Here is a 13,665-nt window from a genome sequence, read left to right on the forward strand (position 1 = left end):
GGAGAGAATAAGATCATGTAAGTATTTAGCACAATCTGAAAAGTTCAAGTAACTTCACCAAACTTAGTGGGCATGGTGTACAGGCAGATTTCTGAGATGATCTAGAAGGTGTGCAGGATTAGGAGAATGTGGTCTTTCTATGTCCCTGAAACATGGAGAGGAGACAAATCCCAGTTTACATTGTTGGAGATCAGATGGTTAAACACGTTCCCCGTTCTAGAGTTATTTTAATTCTTCCAGCTAAGGGAGAAGGCAAAACTATGACTTAAGTGCAAATCCAATGGGGAAGACTGTCGTGGCATGGCTCATGAATCAGGTTCTCAACCTTCCTAACAGTGCAAACCTTCAATGCAGTTCCTCATGTTATGGAGATTCCCCTCCCCCATAAAATTATTTCATTGCTACTTTGTAACTGTAATTTTGCTACTGTTACGAATCATAATGTAAATACCTGTGTTTTCCAATGGTCTTAGGTCAACCCTGTGAAAGGGTTGTTGGAGCCCCCAAAGGGGTTGCTACCTAGAGGGTGAGAACCACTGCTCTAGGGGAAGACTACCTGCCCTGAACAAATGTCCAAACCTTCCTGTGTCTTAATTTTGTCACCTGCAGAATGAACATCATGGAAATTGCCAAGGCAGGAAGTCTCGAGGTCAGCCCCTCACTGAAACATTTACTGAGCCTGTAAGAGTGACCCTGTTAACTATTTCAAATTCTGGGACCCACTTAGAGACCATTATAACCCTGTTTGATCAAGACAGAGGCTGATCTCTGTGAGCATGCAGCTGATCCTGTTCATATGCCCCATTCTTCAGCCTCAAGTCTGGCTATAGAGGCCCACGTTCCTGGAGTAGTTTGGGGGTGCCAGGGAAAGCAGTGGGATTTTGACCTCTAAAGTTTGAGATTGTGCACTTTGGTTCATCTGGTGGGATCTAACATGGATAATTGTCAGATAAAGTTTTTCTCGGGGTACAGTGGTCTTAGTGGCATCAATTGGAATATTTAAAATGACAAATCCTCTTCCCTTCTCCTCTCTAAAGCCAGATGTTTTAAGAAAAGTACAATAACCAAAATGAATTTCACTAAAGGAGTTCTACGGCAGACTCGGGAAGGTAGGCAGGAGACTCAGTGAGCTAGGAGAGAATAGTGTTGAGGTGACCAAGTCTACAAAAGGGTAAGAATGAGTGAGAACGCTAGGGCCAGGTGCAGTGCTGCTCACCCTATAACCCCGGCACTTGGAAAGTGGAGACAGGAGGACCAGGCTTCAAAGTCCTGGTTACATAGTAAGTTTGAGGTCAACCTGGACTATGCTGGAAAACAAGACCCTGGTGGAAAACAAACAGCTCAAGGGTCCAGGAAGCAAAGTATCAACATACATACTATAGAAGTCCCAAAAAGGAATGAGGAGGAAGAGGGGCAGAAAAACATTTACTAAACCCATCCCAAATCCAATGGGCATTATGTATGTATACTAAACCCATCCCAAATCCAATGTACAGTATGTATGTATACTAAACCCATCCCAAATCCAATGTACAGTATGTATGTATACTAAACCCATCCCAAATCCAATGTACAGTATGTATGTATACTAAACCTATCTCAAATCCAATGGGCAGTATGTATGTATACTAAACCCATCCCAAATCTGATGGGCAGTATGTTTGTATACTAAACCCATCCCAAATCCAATGGGCAGTATGTATGTATACTAAACCCATCCCAAATCTGATGGGCAGTATGTTTGTATACTAAACCCATCCCAAACCCAATGGACAGTATGTATGTATACTAAACCCATCCCAAATCCAATGGGCAGTATGTATGTATACTAAACCCATCCCAAACCCAATGGACAGTATGTATGTATGAGTGCATCTAAGCTCATTGAACTTTAAATAAGATAAACCCACACCCTGAGACATACAAATTGTCAAAGCCCCAAGGCAGGGAATCTTAGAATAATAGAGAAATGTGTGTGTCATAGATATCCTGAAATGAGATTAGCCATTGATCTTTCATCAGATGCAGGGGACTTTCGGAAGCAATAGGATGACATCACTAAAGTGGGGGTATGAGGGTGGGATGGAACATGAGAATTTTATATCTGATAAAATTTCCTTCAAGGACAGAGGAAAATTTATGTCATTTCTGGAGACAAAGACATTTGATAAAAGTTTCAACTCATCATGAACAATTACAGATGGAAGCACAATTAGAAACAAGGCCTACAGAATATATGATGCCCGAATTGACGGAACTGAAGAGAGAGAGAGAGGTCTCCATTAATGGTGGGACGCTTTGGTCTCCCACTTCTGATAGGGTATAGCACTGTGAGGTAGGGTCAGTAAGCAGGCATGATGGACACTTTAGGATGGAAGTTAGGTCACGGGGGCATGCCTTTGAAGAGATACAGGGATTCCAGACCTTGCTGTCTCTCACTCCCAGGCTGTAGTGCAGTGAGCAGGTACCCCTGCCTAGTGCCTGCATCATTACGTACTGTGTGCTTTCAGACAGAGCAAGGCTGACTCACCATGGATGAACTATCTGAACGTGAACCAAGATGACCCCTTTTCCCTTGCAAGCTGACTATCTGTGCCACAACGACAGAAAGCTAAATTACATACATACAGATTTCCTCTTTGGGGGTGGGGAGAGATAGAGCTTTTCTTGAAAGGTTGTGGGGCTCAAGAGTCAATACACTGAGTTCAGTTACCAGCACCTGGCAAGTGTCATATTTGTTCTTCCTGCCTTGGAATTAACCGTTAATGGTTGAACCACAAACTCCAGGCAGGCGCTGTACTTTTAACCAAGGTTACTGAAATACAGGAGTAGTGCCAAGAGGAAGGTCCATAAATCCTCATCAGGAAAACACAGGTCACGCCTGGAGGCACAAAAAGTTTGCTGTTGTTTTTCCCTCTTTGGGACTACACACTATTGTTTCAAATAGTGACAGTGTCTTCATATAGGATAACTTTCTGGAGTTTCATTGTTACCCATCGTTACAGTTGGAAGACCAAGGGCTGTCATTCGCTCAGCATCCACAGCAGCTGGACAGATCAGTAGGACACAAGAGGAAGAGGCATTTGGGGAAGGTGAGGCTAGTTACAGAGGAAAAGCCACAAGCTTCATTGACTCAGGGCACCAGTGGCTGCTCTGCTGGGATCTGGCATGCTCGCTTACTGAGAGCTGAATTGGTTCCTACAGAATGGCCACCCAGCCATGACAGTGGAGAGCAGGAGGCTCAGCAGAAAGGCACTTGGTGCTTGTGTTCCTCATAGTTTAGTTCATTAATTACATCGTGGGCACCACTGTTTAAAATCCCTGGAGATGCCCACTTAATTTTTGAGAAAGGAGGCAAAAAAATCTACTCTGGAAAGAAGGACAGAGTAGATTAACAAATTAATCACCATTAACAAATGGTGCTAGCACAGCTAGGGTTCTTATCTGCCGAAGAACGGAATTAGATTTGTATCTCTCACCTGTACGCCATCAATTTAAAATGGATCAGAGACCTTAACTTTAAACCCCAAACTCTGAAACTTTTAGGGAACTTTTTGAACACAAGGTAATGGGGTAGGCATGGAGTGTTCAAACAGAACACCAACAGCATGGGCACCAACCCCAGCACCGACTGATGAACTGCATGAAGACAAAGTCTCAGCACAGCACAGAACACAGCAGGCAGGGTCAACAGAGCACAGGTCAGAGGTGACCAAAGCTTTACCAGCTGCACTTCAGGCCAGGGGCAAACAGTGAACACTGACAAAGAATTGCAGAAATTAAATGCCGAGGGAATAAAACTGCCCACAGCAAATGGGCCAAAGAACTGAACAGACGGCTTTCAAAGGAAAAAGAGAAACACAAATGGCCAATAGCTATTTTTAAAAGTGTGTAATGCCCCAAGTCACCAGGGGAATGCAAATTAAAGCTACTCTGAGATACTACTTCGCTCCAGTCAGAGTGACTATCATCGAGAAATCAGAAAACAGAAATGAATGTCGAAGAGGATGTGCGAGAAAAGGAGCCCTATGCACTATTGGTAAGAGTGCAAATTAATACGACATTATGTGGCGAGAAAAGGAACCCTATGCACTATTGGTAAGAGTGCAAATTAATACGACATTATGTGGCGAGAAAAGGAGCCCTATGCACTATTGGTAAGAGTGCAAATTAATACGACATTATGTGGCGAGAAAAGGAACCTTATGCACTATTGGTAAGAGTGCAAATTAATACAACATTATGTGGCGAGAAAAGGAACCCTATGCACTATTGGTAAGAATGCAAATTAATACGACATTATGGAATCTGGAGACTTCTCAAAAATTAAAAAATACAACTACTATTTCTATTAAAATAGATCCAGCTATTTCACTACTGGGTATAAATATTTACCCAGAGACACTTCATGCCCCACTCTAGAGAATTTCTGTAGTAGTTGTAGACCTGGTTGTCCACAAACAGATGCACGGATAATGAAAATCTGGTATATATATTCCATTATGTATGCAATGGAATACAGCATTAAAGAAAAAAATGAAGTTCAAAAGTTTCAGGAAAATGGGTGGACTTGGAATGTGTAATATGAAGTGAGATCACACAAGCTCAGAAGGAAATAAAGCAAGTATTTCCATATGCAGAATTTAGTCAATAATATATGCATATGCATAAAGAGATGCACCTACGGTACAGTATAACATGAGACGAGAACAAGAAAGGCTAAATATAAGAGGATGATGAAGGACTGCCGGCAGGCAGTGGGCATGAGTTGTGAAAGCAGATATAAACCCAATTGTTTTTCCAGTTCTAATTCAATCATGGCTTTTTTGTTGTTGTTGTTTTGGATGGTAGACAAGTACATAAAATATATCCAATACTGAGAGTGTAAAATTTAATGTGAGGACTCACAGCTTTTGTTCTGAATGGCAATTCTAATTGTATATGAGCTCATTAAGTCATAGACTCTGGGTCTGGTTAATTTTGGTGTGTGATGTTTTTATCTGCAAGGTTTTAAAACAATAAAGTTCTTAAACAACACCTTGAGAAAACTGTAAGAGATTTAGAAGCAAACATGTAAAGGGGATGAGCCAGGCGGTGGTGGCGCACTCCTTTAATCCAAGCACTTGGGAGGCAGAGGCAGGCGGATCTCTGTGAGTTCGAGGGCAGCCTGATCTACAAGAGTGAGTTCCAGGATAGTCAAGGCTACCCCAAGAAACCCTATCTCGGAAAAAAAAAGAAAAAGTAAAAAAGAAAAGGGGGCAGAAAGGAGAGGCTGTGTGACAGCAGTTTCATCTGGGGCTCAAGGCACCTACACACGGTTAATGGAAACTCACACGTCTCGTAGAAAACCCCTGTGGTAGGGTTAACAGTTCTCAAGATTACAGTATATAAGTTTTAATATTTAAGTGTTTTAATTTATATGTGAAAATCAGACATATTATAGCTGGCAAAACAAAACAAAACAGTTTTTGACAGGATTGCCATATTTTCTGACAGTATCTAACCCTTGCCCTCCAGGGTGTTTTCTCTATGTCCTTCATCACTCGTGCCTGCAGCCTGCTTGGCATTTATCAGTCTACTTTGGACTGAACTCCCTTCTTGCAAATGGCACTGTTGCCAATTTATGGTGAGTTATGGCCTTCCCCCACATGGCTCAGATTCAAATCCAAGAATGACTTCCTAAACTTTTACTTTTGTTTGGGTTGCTTTTCAAACCTCCACAAAAATCAGTAGTGGGTTGGGGTATCCCGTGGCGTTTCTCCTGTCTCCCAGTCCATTCTCCGCCTTCAGGAGCTAACTCTACGCTCATCCTATGCTAGCTTTCCACTCAGCACCCTCCCTCTCCCACTCCGGTGCATCCCTTGTGTGGGTGAGCTGGCCTGCTCTGAGGGCTGCATGCTTAGCAGGCCCTGGCATTTCCCCAGTGTCCTTGAGGCAACAGCTCCCTTTAGTCTGACTTGGCATCTGTCCCTTGACCTCTGGCTTCATCTCTGCTCAAATACCAGGCTAAAGTTCATTTACTCTTCTCCATGGGTCTTCTCTTCAGAGCCAGGACACTCTTTCTAAATCTCTGGATCTCTTTTAAATCTCGGAACAAAACTCCAGCCTTGCAAAGGACAATGCTGTGGGACACTAGTTTGTACCCTGTCACTTGTATTTTAATAAAATGCTGACTGGCCAGTAGACAGGCAGGAAGTATAGGCAGGGCAACCAGGCAGGAAGTATAGGTGGGATGAAGAGAACAGGAGAATTGTGGGAAGAGGAAAGAGTCAGTCTGCAGTTGTCATCCAGACACAGAGAAAACGAGATGTGACTGCTGATGGAGGAAGGTCATTGGCCAATAAAGAAACTGCTTGGCCCTGTGGGTGGAGTAAACAGAACAAAATGCTGGGAGGAAGAGGAAGTGAGGTCAGAGACTCCACATCTCTCCTCTCGGGAGCAGATGCCTCAAGAGAGAGACGCCATGCCCCGCTCCTGGGCAGACACACGCCATGAAGCAAGCCGTCAGGTTAGACATGCTGAACCTTTCCCGGTAAGACCGGTGCTCACAGATTATTAGAGATGGGTTGATCGGGATAACAGAATTAGCCAGTAAGGGCTAGGGCTAAAGGGCCAAGCGGTGTTTAAAAGAATACAGTGTCTGTGTAATTATTTCGGGGCATAAGCTAGCCGAGCAGGCGGCTGGGGTGCTGGGAACGCAGCCCCGCCGCCCCTTATTACTACATATGGCGCCCACGTGGACAACTGCTTCCACATAAAGCCTGAGACAGCTTGGGAAGTAATTCTAGAACAAAATGAAAGCATTGTGCCTGGTTTCTTGGTAGCAGCAATTTCTCGGTTCTGCTCTGCTTGCTAGAGGCAAGCAAGCGCCTCATCTAAGAGAGGCTTCCTGACTCAGCTTCAGCTGCAAAATCCTGCAACTCATTAAGAGGTCCTGCCACGAAACACTTAAACGGTGTTGACGAAAAGCTGAACACATGCTTTTCGGTTTTCAGCCGTAGCAGGAAAAAAGCTGCGCCTTTTAAAAATGCCGGCTTTCTGGGCCATCCAGCGGGGGCAAACTCTGACTGTTTGAGGCAGGAGGGCCGGCTACCGAGAGAGGACTTGAGTGTTGTCTGTTGTAGCTCACTTGCTGGCAGGGACCTTGAAATGCCAGACAGTTGTTGCAGTAAACATAGCTACAGCCTGTATATCCGCCATGAGGCTGGAAAGCTAAGGAATGGACTGGATCTAGCTGGCAAAGCCACGCCTTTAATCCTACTGATATTGCTTGGTAAATTAAAGATTCATGTGGTCAGAAAAAGAGAGATATACAGTAAAGAGAGATTCAAAGACAGAGAAAATTTCTGAATGGTTTAAAGTGTGTTAAAAATATATGCAGACTAAAAGTTGAAGTTCTTAAAGTAAAAAACAAAAAAAAGGAAGAGAGTTGTTGTGTGTGGTAGCACACGCCTTTAATCCCAGTGCCTAAAAGGCAGAGACAAACAGATCTCTGTGAGTTCAAGGTGTAGTAGCAAACACCTTTAATCCCACTGCCTGAGAGGCAGAGACAGGCGGATCTCTGAGAGTTCAAAGACAGCCTGGTCTACAGAGATATTCCAGGTCAAAGATATATGCTCAAAAAGCAAAAAGTTAACCTAGGAATGTCACAGCTTAGATTCTTAAGCGCCTAGTGATTTAAAGGCGCAAATCAAAAGTGCCCCTGGATAGTAAAAAATTGCAGATTCACAATAGGACAGATTCAGACCACTAAATGAGTCACACTGTGGATGAATGTACATAGGCTTGGGAGAGAGAAGAAAAAGAATATAGAGAATAAAGTTAATGGTTTAAAAAAATAAAAGTAAAGTCTTTAAAGAGACAGAGTACAGATAGTTAAGAGATTAAAAGAAATAAAGAAAAATAAGCCACGTAAAAATGGAAAATTCACAGAGAGTCTGGATTATGTACATTGTGTTTTCTTTAAAATTTTTGACTGTGAAGGAGCTAAGTACAGAGAGACATTTCATTATATGGGCTGCCAAGTGGAACCAGAACGGATATCATGAGGGTATGATTTCAGAATTTGGATCTAAAGATATGATACTTTGGAAAAGAGATTCTTCTTTTGTTTTCACAGAGGATCAGACCTTGTGGATTGCATTTATCCCGATATGGTATGATAGACCACGTCCTCCTGAAGGGTTGGTGTGAACACCTTCAGAAAATTGCTTCGCTCAACTGCCAACTGAGATGAAACTAGCACACAGGTTATACCATGAAAGACCTAATTAACGACGCCCCCATTCAGCAGGAAGCAGTTTGGAGAGAAAAAACTGCGCCCATGTTCCCAAATATGGTTTATAAACATTCTTTTACATTTAAAGGGGGATATGATATAGCTATGAATAATTTACATTAGTATAGATTTTGCTTTATTGATAGAGATTTAAGGTCAATTTTGTTATATATAAGTGTTTCTGATTTTGATTAAGGTATTGTGATTGTGTAGTTCATTTAAATATGTACTGTATAATTAAGAAATATAGGTTGTTAATGGATAATCATCGATAATAGTAAAACTTATAGTCATGTTAATTAGATTTTCTAGATATATAGAGATATATTTTAGATAGACATTCTTCATGTCTTTCAAAGATTACAGAATAGGACATTTAATGTTTTAATAACTGAGGACTTTTCATGACAATGAGACACTCTGCTCCTGGCAGCACCAATCTACTTCAAGAGGAAGATGGGCATCGAAGAGGCACCTTATGGAGTTTGATAGCCATTTGGGCAAGAAACTGCTCTTGCCTGGACTATTGCATAAACTGGAAACAGAGAACCCGCAGAGAGAGGACTACTGAACTTGCCTAAGGTGAGATGATCTTTCGGGGTTCCTGATTCATGAAAGAGTCTGAGAGACATTCTGCAGGACACAACAGATAGTGACTGAACTGACTTTGAATTTTCCTGCTTTATGGAAATGTCTGCTGGATACCATGGGCCTGAAGGCTGAAGATGGATGCCCCAACGGTACAGAGGAACTTTGGGTGACTGTCCAGGCAGCGAGATGTCTCTGTCATTTCTAGAGTTTTAAAAGTTGCTTTTTTCTTGTTTGCTTAGGTAGTCTTTCTGGAGTCTTTGATGGAGTTAAGAATAGTTAGTTATAGTTTTCCTTAGTTATGATAAAGATTATTGTAACTTTTACTTGATAACTGTTTTGTTATATGTAATTTTGCTATGTTAAAGTTAAAGCCTTTTTTTTTTTTGTTTAAACCGAAAAAGGGGAAATGATGGAGGAAGGTCATTGGCCAATAAAGAAACTGCTTGGCCCTGTGGGTGGAGTAAACAGAACAAAATGCTGGGAGGAAGAGGAAGTGAGGTCAGAGACTCCACATCTCTCCTCTCGGGAGCAGATGCCTCAGAGAGAGACGCCATGCCCCGCTCCTGGGCAGACACACGCCATGAAGCAAGCCGCCAGGTTAGACATGCTGAACCTTTCCCGGTAAGACCGGTGCTCACCGATTATTAGAGATGGGTTGATCGGGATAACAGAATTAGCCAGTAAGGGCTAGGGCTAAAGGGCCAAGCGGTGTTTAAAAGAATACAGTGTCTGTGTAATTATTTCGGGGCATAAGCTAGCCGAGCAGGCGGCTGGGGTGCTGGGAACGCAGCCCCGCCGCCCCTTATTACTACAGACTGCTGTGCTGAAAAAGTACCAAGCCACGTGGCTAACACAGACAAGAATTATGGGCTATTATAAGTCATAAGGGTTAATAAGAAGCCTGAGCTACTAGGCCAATCAGTTTATAATTAATGTAAGCCTCTGTGTATTTCTTTGGGACAGAAACCTCAGTCAATAGGACAACAGCATTCTATACCAGAGCTCTTGTTTTCTGGGGCCTCTTTAGCAGCTTTGATAAAACTCCATTTCTCCAGTCTCCTCTTTTGATCGTGTTCCTCCATTTCCCAGTCATGCTGGCCAATATAATGTGTCTGTTCAGTGTCCCACATGTCACTGTGGGACACTGCTTTGTGAAGAACAATCAGCTCCTGTCAGTCACTGTCACACAAGGTCCTCCACCAGACCCACAACTCCCTGGGCTCTGCTTAAGAAGCTCATGTTTAAGATGGATCTAAACACACATCTGCCTAAGAAGTTTCTTCCTACCATATCTGCAAAGACAAAGACTGTGAGGTTTGGGGACATGATCTAAGAGTTTGGATTGAATTCTTAGAGGATATTTCTTAGTTCCATCTGGGTGGAACTGAGATTAAGCACCCTTGTTATTTCTACCTGGTGTTTCCAGCCAATGAAATGCTTGAGTCGGGAGGGTTAACGATAAGTCCACCTGTCTGGGTGTTACTATTACTACTATTATCACTATAGCAATATTCAATATTATAGTGGGCACTAAGGTTCATGTGCATTAAAGCAGGAAGCCTATGAATGCAGGTTTTTCTGGCACACAGTGTAGCCAGCATTAGTAAAGAGAGGATTAAAATATGCTTTTTCAATGTCCTTTTTGGCTTCTGACGAGGACTTTATAAAATGAATTCCCCAAGACTCACCTGGATTGTTCGTATAAAGGACACTGTCACCCTCTCTTCAAATTCATTCAAGGGAGTGTAAAGGTTTAAAATTTTGACAATCTGTTGGAATAAAAACCAAGTTTAGTGCAGAATTAGACAAAATGAAGACAACTTCGAACTTTAAGGCTCTGTGACAGTGGCATCACGCCTGTGTATGACTCTTTGGTCAGACCCCACTAGGTGTGTGGTCAGGCTGCCGTATATGGAGTTTCCACGCACGGCTGCTCCTGCACTGCATTCTCAGAGTTCACCCCTCCCCTATGCTTGGTGGCTTACACACAATGAGTTCAGAGAACTGCCGTCTGGAAGCCCCAGCCCTCTTTTCTGATGGCAATTTAGAGGTTTTTCAGAAGAGTACCTTATATAAGAGAGGGCTTACTTAGCCACATTTAACCATGCTTATGCCTCTTCCTTAAGAAAATTCATTTATGCCAGGTGGTGGTGGAGCACACCTTTAATCCCAGCACTCAGGAGGCAGAGTCAGGTGGGATCTGTGAGTTTGAGGCCAGCCTGTTTTACAGAGTGAGTTCCAGAACAGCCAAGGATGCAGAGAATAAAGCAAAAAGCAAAATAAAATAAAATAAAATAAATAAATAAAATAAAAAAAATTAAAAAAAAGTAAAATAAAAAAACCCCATTTATTTGCAAGTGAGCTTTTCTTCTTAACCTCACACAACCTTTTGTCTGGCTAGTGGTTGTTTTGGTGGAAGTACCCTGGCCTCGTGCAGGGCCAACTACAAGTAATAAGTAAACTCAGAAGGAAAACAGTCCCTGGGGCGGGGGAGCTGGGAAACAGGGACATGTGCAGTTTTCTTAGGAGCTTTCTGGTTCACTTCTGCAGACAGTGGAGGAGGTCAGAGAAGCGTGTGCCTTCGCTGGATTGAGTTTAGAGCTGGCTACAAAGGCATTGGCTGGGAAGGGCCATGCACTTGATCGGAAGAGACTGGTTTCCCTTCTGTCTGTGGCCTGTTTCTAAGTGGTCGTGATCAAAGGCAAGATGTGGGGACTCGCCTCTTTATAGACTAGTCCTAGGCCTACAACCAAATTGTGGTATAAATACAATTTTAGGGTGAGGAATTTAAAATAATATTTAAGTACCTTTAGGTCATTAAGGCTTCATCTATGATATAAATGGAGTCTTAAAATATGACCATATGAAAATTATAGTTGTAAAGAAAATATATAAGGAAAACAAACAGCCTCATACTGACAGATTCAGAAAAAATCTCTTAGGTAAGAAACTATCTGGAATTGTTTTTTTTAAAAGTTGTGATATGAGGCCAGCAGGGGCTCGGTGGGTGACAGCCCTTGCCACTAAGTCTGATTACCTGAATTCAATTCCCAGAGCCCACAGGAAGGGAGAGAGAACCAGTTCCTCCCAGTCACCTCCCTCTGCCCCCCATATACACACATCATAGCACAGGTACACATGTACGTGCAACTTTAAAAAGTTGGTATCAAGGTTTGCAGGTTTACCACCTTGTAAGTTAGCACATAGGAAGGACCAGAACGCTTCAGGGAAATGGTATCGGGTTTTACAGACCAAAGTGATCTCTGCTTCATTAAGACCATTTCATCAGTTGCAGATGGGAATTGTATCAACAAGGCCCGGAGCCCCACATCAGAAAACTTCCAGCAAGAACAGACTGGCGGGGCCAGTGCGGGTCTCAAATGGCTGTACCTGCTGGGTGCTGAGGGAGGTACACAGAGAGCAGATGGCTTCAGCATCCTCCTGGGTTTTCTTCTTCAGCTGGAGGAGCTGGGCCGCCTGGATCAAAGGCTCCATGGTCTGCACTGCTCCGCTCTGGTGAAGGTTTTTTCCTCGAAGCCACTCTTCAAGTTGACTTATGTTGTACCTTAGCCACAGGTGAAAAGGATGCTGTGTTAATTCATGGGGTAGGGTACCTGCTGTGTTTTGTAGGCTAGGTGTAAAGAGAGTCATCCTAGCCCCTGCTTTAGTTCTCTCATGTGGTCAAAGCTTGCAGGACAGCTCAGTTTGGAAAATGTTTGCCTTGCAAGCATGAGGACCCGAGTTTGATTCCTAGACCGATATTTAAACACAGATCTCATTACAGATGGTTGTGAGCCACCATGTGGTTGCTGGGAATTGAACTCTGGACCTTAGGAAGAGCAGGTACTGCTCTTAACTGCTGAGCCAATAATTTATGTCCTGGTAATGCTGAAGCATGCATGGTGGTTGAACTTGTCCATTTTGGGTTTCGTGGTCTAAGCCGATAAGGACGACATATTTATTTGTTTGTTTAATGTGGTTTTTCGAGACAGGGTTTCTTTGTAGCTTTGGAGCCTGTCCTGGAACTAGCTCTTGTAGACCAGGCTGGCCTCGAACTCACAGAGATCCGCCTGCCTCTGCCTCCCGAGTGCTGGGATTAAAAGCGTGTGCTATCACCGCATGGCTAGGACGACATATTTAATCACACAGATACACACACACACGCATACACACATGCATGCACACACATACTACAAAACAAGCAACAACAAAACCAAAAATGAGCAAGGTGGCACTAAGTTGTAATGCTGGTGCTGGGGAGGTAGAGACACCTTGTTGACCAGTCAACCTAGACAACTCTGGTAAGTTCCAGTTCAGTGAGACCTTTTTTTAAGTGGATGTTTGAGGTGTTCTCTAGCCTCCACATGTTCTTGTATGTACCACTCCTATATGCACACACACGTTAAAAAAACCAAACTGCAGCGTGCCTAGCATTCAGTTACCATATCTTGAGTAAAGAATGAATAGATGAATGCATGCTTAAAATTAAGCAAAGATGAGACACCTAATGTGTCTATATATTAACAGGGAGGGAAGCACTAAATATACTAAACTAAAATTAATATTTAGTATTTGCAAACTTTTATACTTGAGAACCCTGATAACTCATAACTTACCCATCTTTCTCGCTGAACTAGCACATTCGTTAGTCTTTAAAGAGCAGTTATTTGAGGACCGCTGAGCTAGTGTGAACATCTCTACTAGTTTGTTTACCAGGTCACTGCCTCAGCTGGGTGAACTTTACCAATCAATAAAAAGGTGACGGATTTGAGTCACATACCGACTATGACAAGGGC

General features: G+C 42.9%; 1 protein-coding gene across 4 annotated transcripts in view; it reads right to left on the bottom strand.

Moving 5' to 3' along the window:
- The window catches only part of Myo5b (myosin VB), a 279,722-nt gene that overhangs the window by 3,799 nt on the left and 262,258 nt on the right, over nt 1–13,665 (bottom strand). For all 4 annotated transcript variants that reach the window (XM_041639124.1, XM_041639122.1, XM_041639123.1 and 1 more), the window contains 2 exons: nt 12,260–12,434; nt 10,558–10,638 (listed from right to left, as the gene is read on the bottom strand). In XM_041639124.1, coding sequence (XP_041495058.1) covers nt 10,558–10,638; nt 12,260–12,434 — 256 coding nt within the window. The remainder of the gene's footprint in view (nt 1–10,557; nt 10,639–12,259; nt 12,435–13,665) is intronic.

This window comes from Microtus oregoni, unplaced genomic scaffold, assembly GCF_018167655.1.
Source record: "Microtus oregoni isolate MIOR12 unplaced genomic scaffold, Mior012 000057F_ref0000458, whole genome shotgun sequence".
Classification (NCBI taxonomy): domain Eukaryota; kingdom Metazoa; phylum Chordata; class Mammalia; order Rodentia; family Cricetidae; genus Microtus; species Microtus oregoni.